At 40.3% G+C, this 16,356-nt stretch overlaps 1 protein-coding gene across 2 annotated transcripts in view; it reads left to right on the top strand.

The window, feature by feature from the left end:
* The first annotated feature begins 1,051 nt into the window (after positions 1–1,051).
* Positions 1,052–16,356, top strand: part of SLC17A1 (solute carrier family 17 member 1) — a 59,035-nt gene continuing 43,730 nt past the window's right edge. Inside the window, exons 1-4 of one of the 2 annotated variants that reach the window (XM_070360816.1) lie at positions 1,052–1,358; positions 5,547–5,721; positions 9,825–9,872; positions 11,215–11,299. In XM_070360816.1, the coding sequence (XP_070216917.1) occupies positions 5,665–5,721; positions 9,825–9,872; positions 11,215–11,299 (190 nt within the window). In that variant the 5' untranslated portion in view covers positions 1,052–1,358; positions 5,547–5,664. The remainder of the gene's footprint in view (positions 1,359–5,546; positions 5,722–9,824; positions 9,873–11,214; positions 11,300–16,356) is intronic. The other variant, XM_005892223.2, reaches the window with a different exon arrangement.

Genomic DNA, 16,356 nt, shown 5'->3' with positions numbered 1-16,356 from the left:
TGGTGTGCTGTAGTCCATGGTGTCAAAAAGAGTCAGACACAACTTAGTGACTGAACAAGTGACTGAACAACAACAATCTTGTCACTGAGAGCACTAAATAGATGTAACTGACATGCTGAAGGCCCCGACATTCCAAGGCTGTGCCATGCTCCTTTGAGTCTCCAGAATAAGCATTTTTAATGAATATCTGGTGAACTGAGTTAAAGCACTAGTGTATGGTCAGGCCTCTCAAGGTGGCTTATCTCTTACTCTCTGTACATCACCTGCTTGACCTACACATGCTTCACCTACACTCTATTCACAGGAATGTGCTTTCCACCTGCTCCTTAGGCCAGAACGGCTCCACCTGCTAGTTTATTAAAGGGAAACAGCTGTGCTCATGATCGTTAACCTGAGGGGCTGGGAGGGAAGTGCCCTGGCTGTTGGTTTCCCTGGTAACTGATGAGCCAACCTCCTTGATGTCATTCCCCCTATAAATGGTAACCTCCCCAGGCCCAGCCCTTCCTGTTTTGCTCCTTGGTTGCCGTATGCTGTGGAGGTGCTGCTCTAGGACCTGGCTTCAGACATATACGGTCTCCTGTCCAATAAGCCCCTGCTGTCTTCATCACTGTCTCCAGGTTATTTCTTTGGTCTCAAGGCTGGGCAAGTACAAGGCTTGCAGGGTGCAGAATGGTGAGTCAGCCAGAAGGTGGAGGAAACTCTTGTGAGTGCGAGATGTTAGGAAATAAGGACAAGGAACAGAAAGTTGCAGGGGTGACTCTGAACATGCGGGCTGTTCACTAGCATATGGGGCCTTGTGGCAGCTGTCTACTATGAGAAGCATCTTTCTCTTTCCATTATGTTGACAATATCCTGTTAACCACAGAGCCTCTTTCTAGTTTAAAAGTAGCAGGCCCATGATCATGGCTCATTAGATTCCAAAGAGATAGCTGGTGAATAAGCCACTGTTTGGGGTCTAGAACAGCTGTGTGTGGGATTCAGGACCCCCCATGGACATCAGTAGTGATGAGGGAATCCACTTTTGCAGCCATGAAGTTCAGGAATGGGTCGGTGAGAATGACACACAGTGGCATCTTCCCCTGCCTCACAACTCCATTGCTGCTGGGGCTACAAATGAGTTGCTTCAACATTTGAGACAGGAAACCCACTCCTTCAGCAGTGAACACATCCCAGGAGCAGTGGTCCCAGTGCTGACACCATCTTAACTCAGAGGCAACTAGTCAGTGCCATCGAGTTCACTAGTTGACCACTGAAGGACTGTTGCCAACTGTTGGTCAGGACAATAATGCACTTTTGCCCTCATCATTGGATCTTCCCCAGTGAACCACATTGTAACAACATGGCCCTGAGACTGGCAGGTAAGTCCCATGGTTTGGATTTGCAGCCTTATGGGGAAGAAAATTAGAAAGGGACTTACAGGTTTCACCTGTCTCCTCCTCCTGGGCCCCACCTAAAAGGACTAAGGTAACTAATCTAGGCCCCCTACTGGAGAAGGATGCCATTCTACTAACCCTGAGGTCTTGTTATATGATCTCGCCAGTATTCAGCCCTCAGCTATGGGGTCTGCAGGTGGATGGGTAGTGAGGTCCTCAGGCCAGGACAGAAGCCACAGGCAGGGGCGCCATTATCTCAGAATGCAGGTACTGCTTGTATTTTGCTTAATGGTCATGCTCTCCCCTGTACTGCGCCTGTTAACTTATGTCTCATCCCTAGTCTGAGCAGAGGAAATCTGTTCAGACTGGGTGACAATAGTGGTCTCCCTATGAAATGAGTTAGATTGCTGGGTCTACAGGGAGATGCCAATGTGGTCCTCCTTTGGACCTTCCATGAAAAATTGACCCAATAAGGGCCTGACTAAAGTTTGCCCACCTCTTAGACTCCTAACACTCTTTAGCTGCTATCATCTATATTGCATTTGTGGTATTTAGTTGCAATTCACCTCTGCATGCCTAACCCCAGGGTAATGTGGAAGGTCAGTAGTGGGGGAGCAAGATTGTAAGGATCGTGCAGGACGTATAGGGGAGGGGTGTTTTGTCAGGCCGCTCAAGGTGGCTGTTCTCCTGCTCTCTCTACATCTGCTCATCCCATGCCTGCTTCAGCTCCTCCCTACCCACACTACCGACCATCCTTCAAACTTGCTGCAGCCCCAGTTAATGATTGTTCTAACTTTAGATCAGAGCATTTCCATTATAATTACTTATCAAAGGGGCCATGAGAGGCATGCCCCTCTGCTGGTTTCCCTGGTAACCAATGAGCCAACTTGACTCAGTCCCCACGTGAGCATGCTTTTCCCCCTGCCCCTTAGGCCAGAATGGCTCCACCTGCTAGTTTATTAAAGCAAAACATCGGCCCTCATGATGGTTGTTAACCTGAGGGGCTGTGAGGGATGTGCCCTCGTTGCTGGTTTCCCTGGTAACTGATGAGCCAACCTGATATCAATTCCCCTATAAATGGTAGCCTCCTGGCCCCACCACCCCAACCCAATTAAGACTGCTGCCACGTCCTGCCTGCCTTCCTCCCCACATGGGGTCTGTCACTCCAGAACCTGGCTTCAAACATGTAGGATTCTCTATCCGTTACACCACTGATGTTTCTGTCAATGACTCTAGGCTTATTCTTCAGTTTCGAGGATGGGCAAGTACAGGGCTTGCAGGCCTGTGGGGTGCAGCCCAGAAACCAATATCTTCCAAGTGTCCCTTCCCACTTCATTGCATGAGTTTCAAGCAGAACTATCTGTCTTAAAGAGATTCTGGTAAAACTGCTCCTTTAGTTTTTAACTGCAGACCCCTCTCTCCTCATGAAGTCTGAAGGGCTGAACCACACTCACTTTTACTCTCTAAATAATTGCCCCTATTTACTATGCCATTGTTACTGAATCGGCATTATTGAGATTCTGTGCCTGGCTCCATCATTCTTTTTCTTTTTTTTTTTTCTGATTTTCCTCATTCCCAGAGGATCATTAGTCACTTATGAAGACATTCCTGGTGAGAATTACTCCATTGGATTTCTCCATAAACCAAACATATTTTGATCTGACTATTATTAATAGAAACAGCTTAGGTTCATCCTGAGATAATCCCTACCTTAGCTATATGTGTGCTAAAAAATTAATGTAGAGGTTCTTTCCCATCAAAAAGAAATCTTCAACTACATGCAGTAACTGCAATACACATCCTCCATGTGCCTTAACCAGAATGCATACTAATTTAAGGTGAGCTTTCATTTCCAGTACCTGGCACCTATTTGCCTTCCTAGAGAGCTGCCTAGGAGCCTGTTTTGCCTACCAACAGGAACATGCCTGAGAATTTATGTCCTCCAGGAACAAGAGGCCAATAATTCATTGCCACAGCTTCCTTGCTCCTACTCTGAGACAAAATCTACACTGTCTCTCAAACTCCCTAAGAATTGATCTGAAACTTACTTGATATCCCTTCTAGATCTTCTCTGACGGTTTTTCTTGAGAATGTGTGCTAATAGATCATTTTCATAGGAATTATTTCAAGATCTGGTTCTAGAGGATTTGATCCAAGACAACTGTTTCTACAAGGGAACGTAGGAGACAGTCTCGGGATAGACTTCTGGAGTTGAATCACTCAAGTCGGATGACACAAGGACACATTTGATATTAGTAAAGGTAGCAGTAGTCGTCTTGGCCTTCTGTAACAGTAGCAGAACATTGGGATGGGAAGTGAGATACAGGTGAAAGGGCATGCACTGGCTTAGTCAATACTTCTAGTCTTGAGAGATATGGAGAAATAGCAATTATAACAACTTCGAGGTTGGCTGTGTGTTGGTCAGAACCACTGAGGGACTCAAATGGGAGAATTATATCAGAGCATGATATGGAAGATCCCCTGGAGGAGACCTTGGCAACCACTCTAGTATCATTGCCTGGAGAATCCCCATGGACAGAGGAGCCTGGCGGGCTATAGTCCATGAGGTCGCAAAGAGTTGGACATGACTGAGCGACTAAGAACATGATATGAAAGTCAGAAAACCTCCATGCTGGCACATAGATATTACAGTCTCCAATGGAGGGAAGATATACTCTAAAGACTAGATTCAAGATTTGATTGTTAGATTAGCAAAAACACAAGACTATTTAAAGGCACCAAATGTCTTTTATGCTAATATCACATTTTAGATAAACCTGAAACTTATTTGCTCTGCTATTGGCAGATAGCAGCCTCTCTGAAGACTGTTCAAGTTCTATTCTCTTTTCCTTTAATACCTAACAAATAATAAACCTAACATGAGACAAATAACTAGGTTAGATCCTGCTGCTGCTGCTAAGTCGCTTCAGTCATGTCCGACTCTGTGCGACCCCATAGTCGGCAGCCCACCAGGCTCCCCATCCCTGGGATTCTCCAGGCAAGAACACTGGAGTGGGTTGCCATTTCCTTCTCCAATGCATGAAAGTAAAAAGTGAAAGTGAAGTTGCTCAGTCGTGTCCAACTCTTCAGGACCCCATGGACTGCAGCCTACCAGGCTCCTCCATCCATGGGATTTTCCAGACAAGAGTACTGAAGTGGGTTGCCACTGCCTTCTCTGAGGTTAGATCCTAGTGTGTCTTAACTGGAATAGTTCTGGTCCCACTAAGGGAGGGAAGGGACTATTCACCAACAAAGTATCATGGATCTGGAGAGTGTGCCTGAAATATGGGACCAGGGTTTTGGGGCAAAATGTAAGGCTGGATAAGGGAGACTTTGACAATATGGGGATACAATACTATGACTCAAGACTTGATGTTATATAAGCCTAAATGGAACACCTGAAATTGTCCACTACTGGCAAATTAGCAATTCAAAAGCAATACTGCATGGCAGGTGGAATAGCAGAGAGTAATGCCATCTTAAAAGATTTACAGGATACTAGGATGATGGCCTCTATCATGTTCCCATTCAACTCACCATTTTGTGGCCCCAGCAAAAATGGATTATAACAGAAGATGAAGAATTACCATAGACTTAATCCAATGACAGTGGGTGCTAAATCGCTTCAGTCGTATCCAACTGTTTGGGACCCTATGGACTGTAGCCTGACAGACTCTTCTGTCCATGGGATTTCCCAGGCAAAAATACTGGAGTGGGTTGTCATTTCCTTCTCCAGGGGATCTTCCTGGCCCAGGGATCAGACCTGCATCTCCTGCACTGGCAGGCGGATTCTTTACCACTAGTGCCACCTGAGAAGTCCACTTAATTCAATGGTAGTCTTAATTGCATATGTTTTGCCAGATGGCATATCGTTAATAGAACTTTATTTTCAGCATGTATAGAAGTCCTAGTTCCCAGAAAAGAGGAATACTTCCAGGAGTGGGCTCAGTAAGGGTTCCAAAATCCCTAAAACTATGAGTGCTGACTTGTCATGTTGGGATCCTCTTGCTGGTAGACCCGAGAGCAAAAGAAAGGAGTCACCAGACTGGCCAGAGTAATTAACCCTGATCATTATGAGATGGTTGGTTACTACTACATAATAGGGACAGGGACAAGTATGTCCAGAGCTTGGGAAATCTCGTGCCCTTTTTAACTATGAATAGGTAATTACAGCAACTACAGTAGAGTTGTGACATCAAACCTCCAGAGATGAATTATTGGGTCACCATACTCTGCAAGCAACCCAAAGCAACAAAAGGACTGGCCAAGAGAGGAGACCTGTAAGAGGTGGATGAGGGAAGATGGTGAATATCAGTTAAGTCTTTGGGACGATTGCAGCTGTGGGCAGGTAATGTTTCATTAATTTTTTCTTCCTAAAGAATCAGTGCTATGAACTTAATTCAATAGAGAATGGAACTGGATAGTGTGAAGAACAGCAAGCTGTCAGTGTTCTGCCCGTATCTTCTGGGGTCTTTTACATTTTGGGGCGTGAATACCAATGCCCCTTGTGCTTTCATTGGCAATAGCCAGCACACCCATCACTTGGTTTGAGGGCTGTCCTTGGGCTGCTGGAACCTACTTGCCGGTGCCAGCCGGCAAAGTCGATCAGGTCCCGAGAACATGCACGGCGCGGCTGAGAAAGAAAACTACAGCAAAAGAATACTACAACAAAGATGGGGTCGAGAGGATCTGACACATCTCCACAAAGGGAAGCGGTCTGACCACGACTTTATTCAGCATCTTATATTTATACAGGAGAGCGTGAGAAAGACAAGACAGTTAACATTTTTTCTTGGTTGACCTGTACATCTTACAAAAAGTCACAAGAAATCTTGAGAGCATGGGAATGGCACCCTGTTGTTATTTCTTACACCAGATAACATTTCCCTGTGAGTGAGAAGTTTGTCCAGAACTCCAGGTGTCTGCAGTAAATAATTGCCTAATCTCTGGGGTGGCGGGACAGAGAGCTATGTTTGCAAGCAAACCCTCAAGGACTGAGGGAGCTCCCAGAGCTGTGTCCTTCAGACACAGGACCCCGTTCTCATGGGCAGCTCCCCGCACTACTTGACCTGTACTCACTGAAAGAAGTGCCTGGGGACTCAGGACCTCCCGGAGGCAGCCCTTGGCCAGTGATAGATAGATGCTGGCGTATAAATACTCCAACTTCTTTAGCTTTGGTTAGAAAAACTCTGAGGTATGGCCTAGGCTATGCCCATTGCTCCCTTGCAGAATTAACCCCAAATTACCTTCCTCCAGATTTAGGTTGTTACCACACCCTTGTTTGCTCGCCTTTCTTTTTCTCCTTACTTCCCTACTGTCTTTATTGTTTTTCTGAAAATACTACCTATTAAATCACTTTTACAGGAATCTTGATCTCAAGGTCTGCTTCTAAAAGAGGCAAAAAATTTATTCGAGTAATAATGTTAGTGTTATTTTTATATTATATGATTATATTACAATAAAGCAAGAAAAGTAATTAAGAACCAAGGTGTTCAACATAAAGGGAAAATGCAAGAGTATAAAATTCAACTTTTAAAAAAATTGCTATAATATTCAGTTTGATTTGGAAATATTAGAATTTTTTTTTCCTAAAAAATACTTTTTCTGAGTTCTTCCACTGAAATAGCTAGATGCACCCCAATGCCCAGTATGTGGTCTCTTAATATTGTTTCTTTCTGAAAGGAACCAGCAGTCCTTTAGCAAGTCCAGGTCTGGGAACAGAAAATATATGAGGACCCTAGAAAATACTGTGTGCTAGAAAACAAACTATCCAAGATCACTAGGGTCATGTCATAATGACATAGGAGCCAGCTTGAAGGGACTCCTGCTGGCCAAAGAAGAGATAATTTGAGCATCAAAATAGAGTAAGGACTGATTCCATGAGGTCATTTTACTTGGTCATTTTTACTACGGCATTGAATTATTACTCTGAAAAGTTTTAAGTACTTATCCTGACTTTCCTATTAAATCTGTATTTCAGGGTAACCAAATATTTGACTAGGTGAATTTCCTTCCTATTTTGTAGAAAATTGCAGCTCATAAATGAAGGCACAATAGTATTCTAGAGTCATCATTTTGCAATTTATAATGAAATAACAGTTCTAGGTAACATTAACAACCACCAAAAACCACAGGTGAAAGGTTGATAAGTACTTTGTTAGTGGATAAGTCAAGCTGAGAATATCTGAACACACTGATCAGTTTTACTAAAAGTGAGACAACCTGCTGTGGTGAAAGCCATCAGACACCCCTACGAAGTACTCTTTTCCTGAATCTAACCAATTCTACGTACCCAGAGTTTTCAGGATGTAAGGGGATAAAGAAATATATCAAATGACATAGAAAACAATTAGTCAAATCAATTATTAGAATAATTCTGCAAACGACTCTTTTGTTGTAGTGTTTTAAATAACAGCAAATAGAAAATGTGGGTGGGTGGAAGACTGTTATGAAATTAGACCTGAGAGCCACAACAATTAAGTGTCATATGTGGATCTTGTTTGGGTCCTCATTTAAATAAATAAAGTATAAATGAATAACTTTGAAGCAATTAGGAAAATTTTCATGATATTAGATGATATTAAGGAGTTATTGCTTATCTGTTAGATGTGATGATGGCATGTTTTCCCAAGTCCTAATGAATTATATGGCCATTCTGTACTTTTTGTTGGAGAAATGACATGATATAATACAGAAAACCACTGTTGGGTATGGTATATGGAAACTCAAATGGCCAAATATTGAAAATTATGAAAACTGGTTAATGGGTCTGTGGTTATATTAGATTGATCTACTTTTTTTCCTATGTGTTTGAAACTTTCCATAATAAAATGTTAAACTTAAAAACTTAATAAGGAAAACACAGAATCCAGATGTAGAATCCAGAAGCAATTTCGAAGGGTATAACAAAGCAGTATAAAGCTTTTGGGTCAGCAAACAGAATGATGGTTCCCTCCTGGGTAATCAGTACCTAGAACTGGGGATATTGACACCAGATGGGAAGGTTGTTTGCTTAAAACATGGACATTAAACAACTGTTGACCTAGGACTTTCAGTCAATAAATGGGCCCCTTTCCCAGAAAATGTCAGAAATTGACAGCCTTTGTGTCAGATAGGACAAATAGTAAAAACATCCTGAAAGAGCCAGATAAAAATCAGCATAACCTGGACTTCAGAAAAAGAAAAAATCCAGGTGAATATAACAAGGTATCAAAGACTCTTGGGCAAATGAGTTAAAGTTTTCAACATATTGTAAAATATTTTTATTGGAGTATAGTTGATTTACAATGTTGTATGAGTTTCAGGTGTACAGCAAAGTGAATCATATATATATATATATGTATAAATTACAAGTTGTATATATAGCCACTCTCTTTTAAAATTCTTTTCCCATATAGGCCATCACAGAGTATTGAGTTCCCTGTGCTACACAATAGGTCCTTATTAGTTATATATTTTATATATAGTAAGTAGTGTGTATATGTCAATCCCAATTTTCCAATCTATCTCTCCCCCACTTACCCTCTGGGACCCATAAGTTTGTTTTCTGTATCTGTGACTCTACTTCTGTTTCAACATTTTTTTTTTTTTTTTTTAGAGAGAAAATAACTTGATCATGTTATAGAGCATCTTCTATGTGCCAAACATATGTTAAGCACTTTGAAAGCATAAAAAACTTTAAAATGCTTCAGTATGTAAGAAATTATAGTGCAAAATTTTTGATTTCAGGGCTTAGATGTCCCTATCCAGTAGCTTGTCTTCAAAGAGTTCCAAGGTAAAATGCTCCCAAGTACTGCTATAGACAGGAGGCTTAACAAGGAGAACTTACAGTCATTGCAGGGGAAGCCATGAGGGAAGTCACAGTCCTCAGAGAACACATCTCAGTAAAATGCCCCTCTTTCTGAGTAGCTTGAATACCAAACAGATGTGACCTTTGGAAGAGATGAGGGGGGATGGGGAGAGGAAACAAGAGGAGAGGCAGAAGGGAAAGGAGGGAAGAAGGAAGGATGGAAAGAAGGGAGGGAAGGAAGATGGGGCAGAAAGCCAGTAGGACATTTACAAAGCATTTAGAACACCATAGCATGCCTGTCAAAATAGCACTGTAGACATGGAGCCACCCTCAATAGAAAAATCCTGGAAACTCTTATGGGACAGGCAGGTTCTGCCTCCTAATAGAGAATGAGCCTGGGGGGTGGCAGGGCAGGGCGGGGTGGGGCTGGGGGGGGTTTGTCTATTAAAGTCAGGAAATGACTGGCAGATTTCTAGGAGGTTTCTAGTCCCTTGGATGATTTTAAGACTCCCTCCCCTCCCCTGAAGATTCAAGGCAAAAATGTAAGTGAAGTTAAAAATTAAATTTTTAACTTTGACCTAGGGAGATCAAAGGATATGGTGAAGGATTTAAGTGGCTGAAATTAGCAAATCCAGAAATTCAATAGTTTTTAAATTTGACAGGCAAGTCTTCACAGGACAAAAAGGAATCACTTTTCTGTCCTAAATCAGGTTAGTAACTATATGCTTATATATTATTCATAAAGTGAAGTTTAGAATTAATTCTCCAGAAGGATTAATAAGGACGGTTTCTATTAGAGATTTTATCAAAGCTATTTAGCAATCTGAGGAAATTTGGACGGGGGAGTTGGACAAAACATATATTTTTATAGATTTTTCACAAGGGAAAAAGAAAAAAACATTCCTAGGGATGAGTTTAGAGAAGTGTGTATTGTGTGGTGTTTAGTCCTTGTGTATGTGTGAGTGGCATGGAGAGTATGTGTGCTTGAGGTGGTGGTGGTGTGTGTGTGTGTATATGTATACAGAAATAAACGGCAGCCCCAGATGTCCCAGTGGGTAATAATGGTGGTTGACAGACTGCTCATTTATATATACTTTACAAACCCAGCCTTAGAAATTTTAAGTATTTTTTGAGCATCTGATGTCATACATGCTGATATAGACAAAACTCTTTGATTCACCCACTTTGTCGAGCTTCCCACCGACAAATGCAGACCTGGCAGCAGGGGTCATTTTGTCCAGGGTAGTGAGGAGAATGATTTGCCTCTCCTTGTAAAAGCATTTTTTTTTAATTTTTTTTTATTTTTAAACTTTACAATATTGTATTGGTTTTGCCAAATATCGAAATGAATCCGCCACAGGTATACTTGTGTTCCCCATCCTGAACCCTCCTCCCTAATCTCTTAGCTCGACGAAGGTATAAGAAAAACAAAGAATTGTATGTTACCTTTAATTCCTTTTCTGACATCCTTCCTTTCTTTTTGTACATCCAAGTTTGTTGTTTAGTTGCTAAATCACGTCTGATTCTTTTGCGACCCCATGGGCTGTCCTTGGTATTTCCCAGGCAAGAATACTGGAGTGGGTTGCCATTTCCTTGTCTGGGGGATCTTCCTGACCTAGGAATGGAACCTGAGGCTTTTGCCTCATCTCCTGCATTGTAAGCAGGTTCTTTACTGATGAGCTACCTTCAGTAATCTGCTTCTGTCTGAAAAGCTTCCTTTCTTTCACATTCCCTACAGGGTAGATTTCCTGGCAATGAATTCTCTCAAGTTTTGTTTGACAGTCTTTCTCTTTCACTTTGGAGGGATATCTTCGCTAGATATAGAATTATGGATTGGCAGGATGTCTTGTTTGCTTTTTAGAGTTTTCAGGTTTTCTGTGTATTTTGTAATCAACAAAAATATCATAAAAGTGAAATGTCAAAACAATGGGTACTGGTATGACAAAGCAAGTTTCCCTTGGATTAATGTTTTAAAGCAGAGAGAGGTGCTAGGTGGATTTTAACCAGTTCTTCCCTCTGTAATGCTGATGTCAGTGTGTTTTGCACTTGCAGGGGATAGAAAACAAACTCTTCAGCAAGAAGAAAAACAACCATAACACCATTATGCAAGTGGATAACCAGGTCTCTCCAGGGAAAGGTAGAAATTATTCTCTATGACATAGGCTTCCTTCTTCTTAAACAGGACACTATTGATTCCATGTGAGAAGATTTTGTCCATAAACACATGTGCTAAAATGTAAAGCATCTTAGAAATGTTCAGGAAAGGAGGTGGGGGGGGGGGTGGAAAATATCCCTGCCATGATTTTCCATTAGAAAAACCCTAAATAAAATAACCAACATACCAAGATTATTCATACTGTTATTTTGATTCTTATACACCTGTCAGTTTATCACTTGGTAGAGAATGTCAGAAAGAGGGGGGACTATTTTGGTTCTACCTCAAGGAGACAGAGAGACAGATACATGGATGGAAGTGAGGCAGGATGAATGTTCTTGAGTCACTGCACCCTTCAACATCAACAGCTGGATATTTACAGGATTTTTTAGATTGTTTATCTCAAGTAGGGCAGGGGAAAAACAATATGGAATTACTGCTATCAGATTAGCATTATATCTACACTAAGGGGGACAAAAATCCTAGAAGAGAGGGTGGGCTACAAATTGCATACTTTTTCAATTTATATAAATATTAGTGGCCTATTTTATATTTCTTCTTGTGTCAATTTTGATAATTATTTTGGTATTTTCATATTGTCCCTTTGTATTCAAATTATCTAGTCTAGTGTCTGTGTGCTCAGATGTATCCAACTCTTTGTGACCCTGTGGACTGTAGCCCACCAGGCTCCTCTATCCATGGAATTTTAATTATATGTGAACATATAAAAGATATAAACATATATATATGTATATAAAATTGATTTCTGCCTTTATGTTTAACATTTACTTCTTTTTAGGATCTTTGGGTTCATCCATTGTTCATTTTCCAAGTCTTTGAGTTCTCTCTTTTTAATAAATATGTTCTGAGGTGTAGAATTTGCTCTTTCCAGAGCTTGACATGTAGTATCTTACTGTTACTCAGTCCCAAGCACTTTAGAACACTCCTTGTGATTTCTCTTTTTGTGTGTGATTTCTTTTTTTGAGTTTCAGATTTTTTGTTCTTTGTTTTTATTGACTTATAGTTGATTTACAATGTTATGCTAATTTCTGCTATACAGCAAAGTGACTGTTAAACACACCTATACCTTTTTTTTATATTCCTTTCTAAACTCCTATGATTCCTTTTTTTCAAGACTTATTTAGAAATAATTCATATTGTTTCTGGAGCAATGTAGAGAAAAGAACAAAACTCAGAAGGGTACCCTTAATTGACTGTGACAAGCCCTATCCCACACATGGTGAAGATAGCTTCCTCTTTGCCCTCTAGAGGCTTTTTTTTCCTCATCTAGGAATTTTCCCACTGTTTCCTTCAGATTTTCAGGTCTACTTATTCCCCTTTTGCTTTTGAGAATTTTAAAAAGGATGAGGTTGTTTAGAAAGCTTTGACGCAAGTCATCTCAGTGTGCATGTATACGTGTGTGGTTTGAAATGTTTTGCAGATGACCCAAGGCCAGTGAGTTTAAAGGCAAAGGAAGGGCTGGGTAATGATTAAATTTCTAAGACATTTTTTTCTTCCTTTTGCTCAATCTCAAGGTTCAAACAGGGCAAAAATTTTTGCCTCCTGGAAAAGGTTAGGAGGCAATGGATTTTCCCCTCACTGACTCAGCAAGTCTTTGGCATCTAAACATTTAAGGAAAGGGTCACTTACTAGACTCTTCCATTGCCAGGGCATTGGTGTCTGATTCCTGTTGCCCCGTTCTCTGGGAGGCAAAAAGCAACCTGAGATCAAATGTCTTCAGGGAAAAAATCTTCCTTCAATGATCAGTCTATGCCTTGAGGACTCTGTCTTCACAAAATCTTTGGCCTGAGTATCTCATCTTTCCTGCCAGATCATTCACACTTTCAATGAACTGTTAACTTTAAATAAATTTTTATCTAATATTCTTACCTGTTTACAAAGGGAGATCTGTCAAGAAACTAACTTTCCAGGTACTAATGTTACTTTTTTCACTTTATAATATATCTAAATGGAATCCTACAGTTGTACATAAAGAGCTTCCTCATCATTTTTTAAAGTTGCATATGAATTTGGTATGACTATATTATAATTTATTTAGATAATTTATATAAAGTTATCTAATTTATCTAATTTAAAATCTTCTACTGTTTCAAACAATTCTTCAAAAATGTACAATGATACAAAATTCAATTCAGTGGGATCATTGAAAAAAAAAACTTATGTAACTAAATAGACTCAAATATGTAAAGCAAAATTAACACTATTTTTAAAAGGTACAAAAATCCTAATAAAACATTAGCAAAACAAATTTTTTTTTAATTTTTAAAATTGCAAAAACTAAGTCCAATCCTAGAAATGAAAGAATAGTTTTCTATTACAAAGTAAATAATTGTCATTCAATACAAATTAAAGAAGAAAACTATATGATGATCTCATTAGATACAAAAAAAATCTTTATGAGATTAACATTCATTCCTGATGAACACTATTAGGTAACTATGACTATGTGATGGACAGTACTCTAAGACGGCCCTTTGCACTCTTGGGTGGAACCAAAGGGCAGAGGATTAAGCAGAGAGCTCAGAGGGCAGAGCCAAGGGCCATAAGGATTATCCCCAGGCCTCAATAAAAGTTCAACATTTGTCTAACTGAACTTCAAAACTCTTATTGATCAGTGACTTCTTTTAACACTCCATTTCTCCCCCTTTTGAAACTGGAATGTCCATATCAATTATCCTATGCCTGTCCCACCATTATAAGTAGAAACATTGCGAGTGTGTAACTTGTCTCTCTAATTTCACAAGTTCGCTGATAGATACTGTTCCCATAGTGGGTTACTTTTAGAAGCTTTCTCCGTATTTGTTTTAAATTTTGTAAATTTGAGCTGACATTTTGATGAGGATTTGGACTTGAATTGATAGTGTAATGAGATGAGACCTTAAGGAACTTTGGGATGGGGTGAGTATGTTTTGTATATGGCATGAACATGGATCTTCTGGGACTAGAGAGTGAATTGTTCTAAGACTGCCCACAAGATTCTGGCCCCATACACATCCCTTCAGTTATTTAAGCAAATGCCAAGGAAGGTGCTGCTTTGAAGGGACGTTGCAGATCTAAGCATGGTCCATAATCAGCTGATCTTAAATCTAGGTAGGACTGATCTAATCACAGGAGCTTTTTAAATCTGGATCTAGAAGTCAGAGAGCAGCTAGAGATTCAAAGCACGAGAAGCATTTAACAGAAGAGATTCTTCCTCGCTGGTTTTGGGGATACAGGGGGCCATGTGACAAGCAGCATAATGCACAACATCTTAAAACTGAGAGTAACTCTTAGCTGACAGTCAGCAGGGAAATAGCAACAGAAGTACAACAACCACAGAAAACTGAACTCTTCCAATAGTTCCTTCCAGAGAACCTCCACCTGAGAACTCATCTTGCCTGATCACTTGATTTTAACCTTTGAGACCAGGAGTGAAAAATCCAACCACATCATGCTAAAACTTATGATCTGCAGAATTGTGAATCTTTTATTAAAAGGGTGCCATTTTAAGTCATTAAGTTTGTGAAAATTGTTTAACACAGCAATAGAAATAAATACACTTCATAAAGCATATCTACAAAGAACCTCCAACAAACATTATCCAAAATGTAAAAACATTAGAATTACTCTGTGTAAATCAGGAACAATGGCATAAAACCAGAACTGCTTGATACAATCAGTAATATACTCGTGGTTCTGATGCAATGATACCATGAAGTTAAAGACAGAAGGATAGGAAAAGAGATAAAATCATAATTTGCACATTCCGTACATAAAAAACCTCTCCAAATTAGGAGATGAATTTTTAGAAACAAGATTAACTTTTGGCTAGCTACATGAATATAACATCTCCCTGACTGACCAGTGGCTAAGACTCCGAGCTTCCACTGCCTGGGGTGCAGGTTCAATCCCTGATGGGGAAACTAACCCCCTGCTGCATGGTGTGGCCAAAAAATTATTTCTTTATACTATGCTATGGTATGCTAAGTCACTTCAGTTGTGTCCGACTCTGTGCGACCCCATAGACGGCAGCCCACCAGGCTCCTCCGTCCCCGGGATTCTCCAGGCAAGAACACTGGAGTGGGCTGCCATTTCCTTCTCCAATGCTAACCACAGACAATTTAAAACCTCTGCTGGGTTGTAATAACGGAGGTTCCATCCTCTTTTCTTTCAGGCTTGCCAACAAATGTGCTTTTGGATCTATGCCAATCTGATATGTGATCACAGTTTCTCTACACAATTTTTTTTGATGTATGTGGCCGGGGCATTATTCTGCCTACTACACATCCTTTTTTGTGTGTGTGTCTTTTTAAATTTTTATCTGCACCACAGGGCATGTGGGATGTTAGTTTCACACAGGAGAAATGGAACCCACAACCCCTGTGGTGCAGGCACTGAGTCTTAACCACTGGACAACCTGGGAAGTCCAAAAATGTCCACATCCTTGCCAACACTCATTTCTTACCTTTTTTGATAAAAGTCATTTTCAAAGGTGTAAGATGCTATCCCATTATAGTTTTGATTTGCATTTTCCTAATGATGAGTAATGCTGAACATCTTTCCATGTACCTCTTAACTACATGCATGTCTTCTTTGGAAAAATGTCTCTTCAGTTCTGCCCATTTCTTAATCAGATTTTTTTGTTTTTGCTTTTTAAAAATTTTTCCTTTTAAATTGTGTGAGTTCTTTTCACTCTGCTCAATGTTATGTGGCAGCCTGGATGGGAAGAGAGTTTGAGGGAGAGTTGATACATATATTTGTATGGCTGAGTCCTTTTGCCGTCCCCCTGAAACTGTCACACTGTTTGTTAATTGGCTACATCTCAATACAGAATAAAAACAAAATTGAGTTCTTTTTATATTTTGCAGTCTAACCCCTTTCAGATAAATGATTTGCAAATGTCTTCTCCCATTCAGTAGGTTGCCCTTTCATTTTGTTTATAATTTCCTTTGCTGTCCAGAAGACTTTTAGTTTGATACAGTGCCCTTTGTTCATTTTTGCTTTCTCTGCTTTTGCTTTTGGTGTCTTATTAAAAGATC

The sequence above is a fragment of the Bos mutus genome, chromosome 23, assembly GCF_027580195.1.
Source record: "Bos mutus isolate GX-2022 chromosome 23, NWIPB_WYAK_1.1, whole genome shotgun sequence".
Lineage (NCBI taxonomy): Eukaryota > Metazoa > Chordata > Mammalia > Artiodactyla > Bovidae > Bos > Bos mutus.
This window is presented reverse-complemented; position numbering and strand designations above follow the sequence as displayed.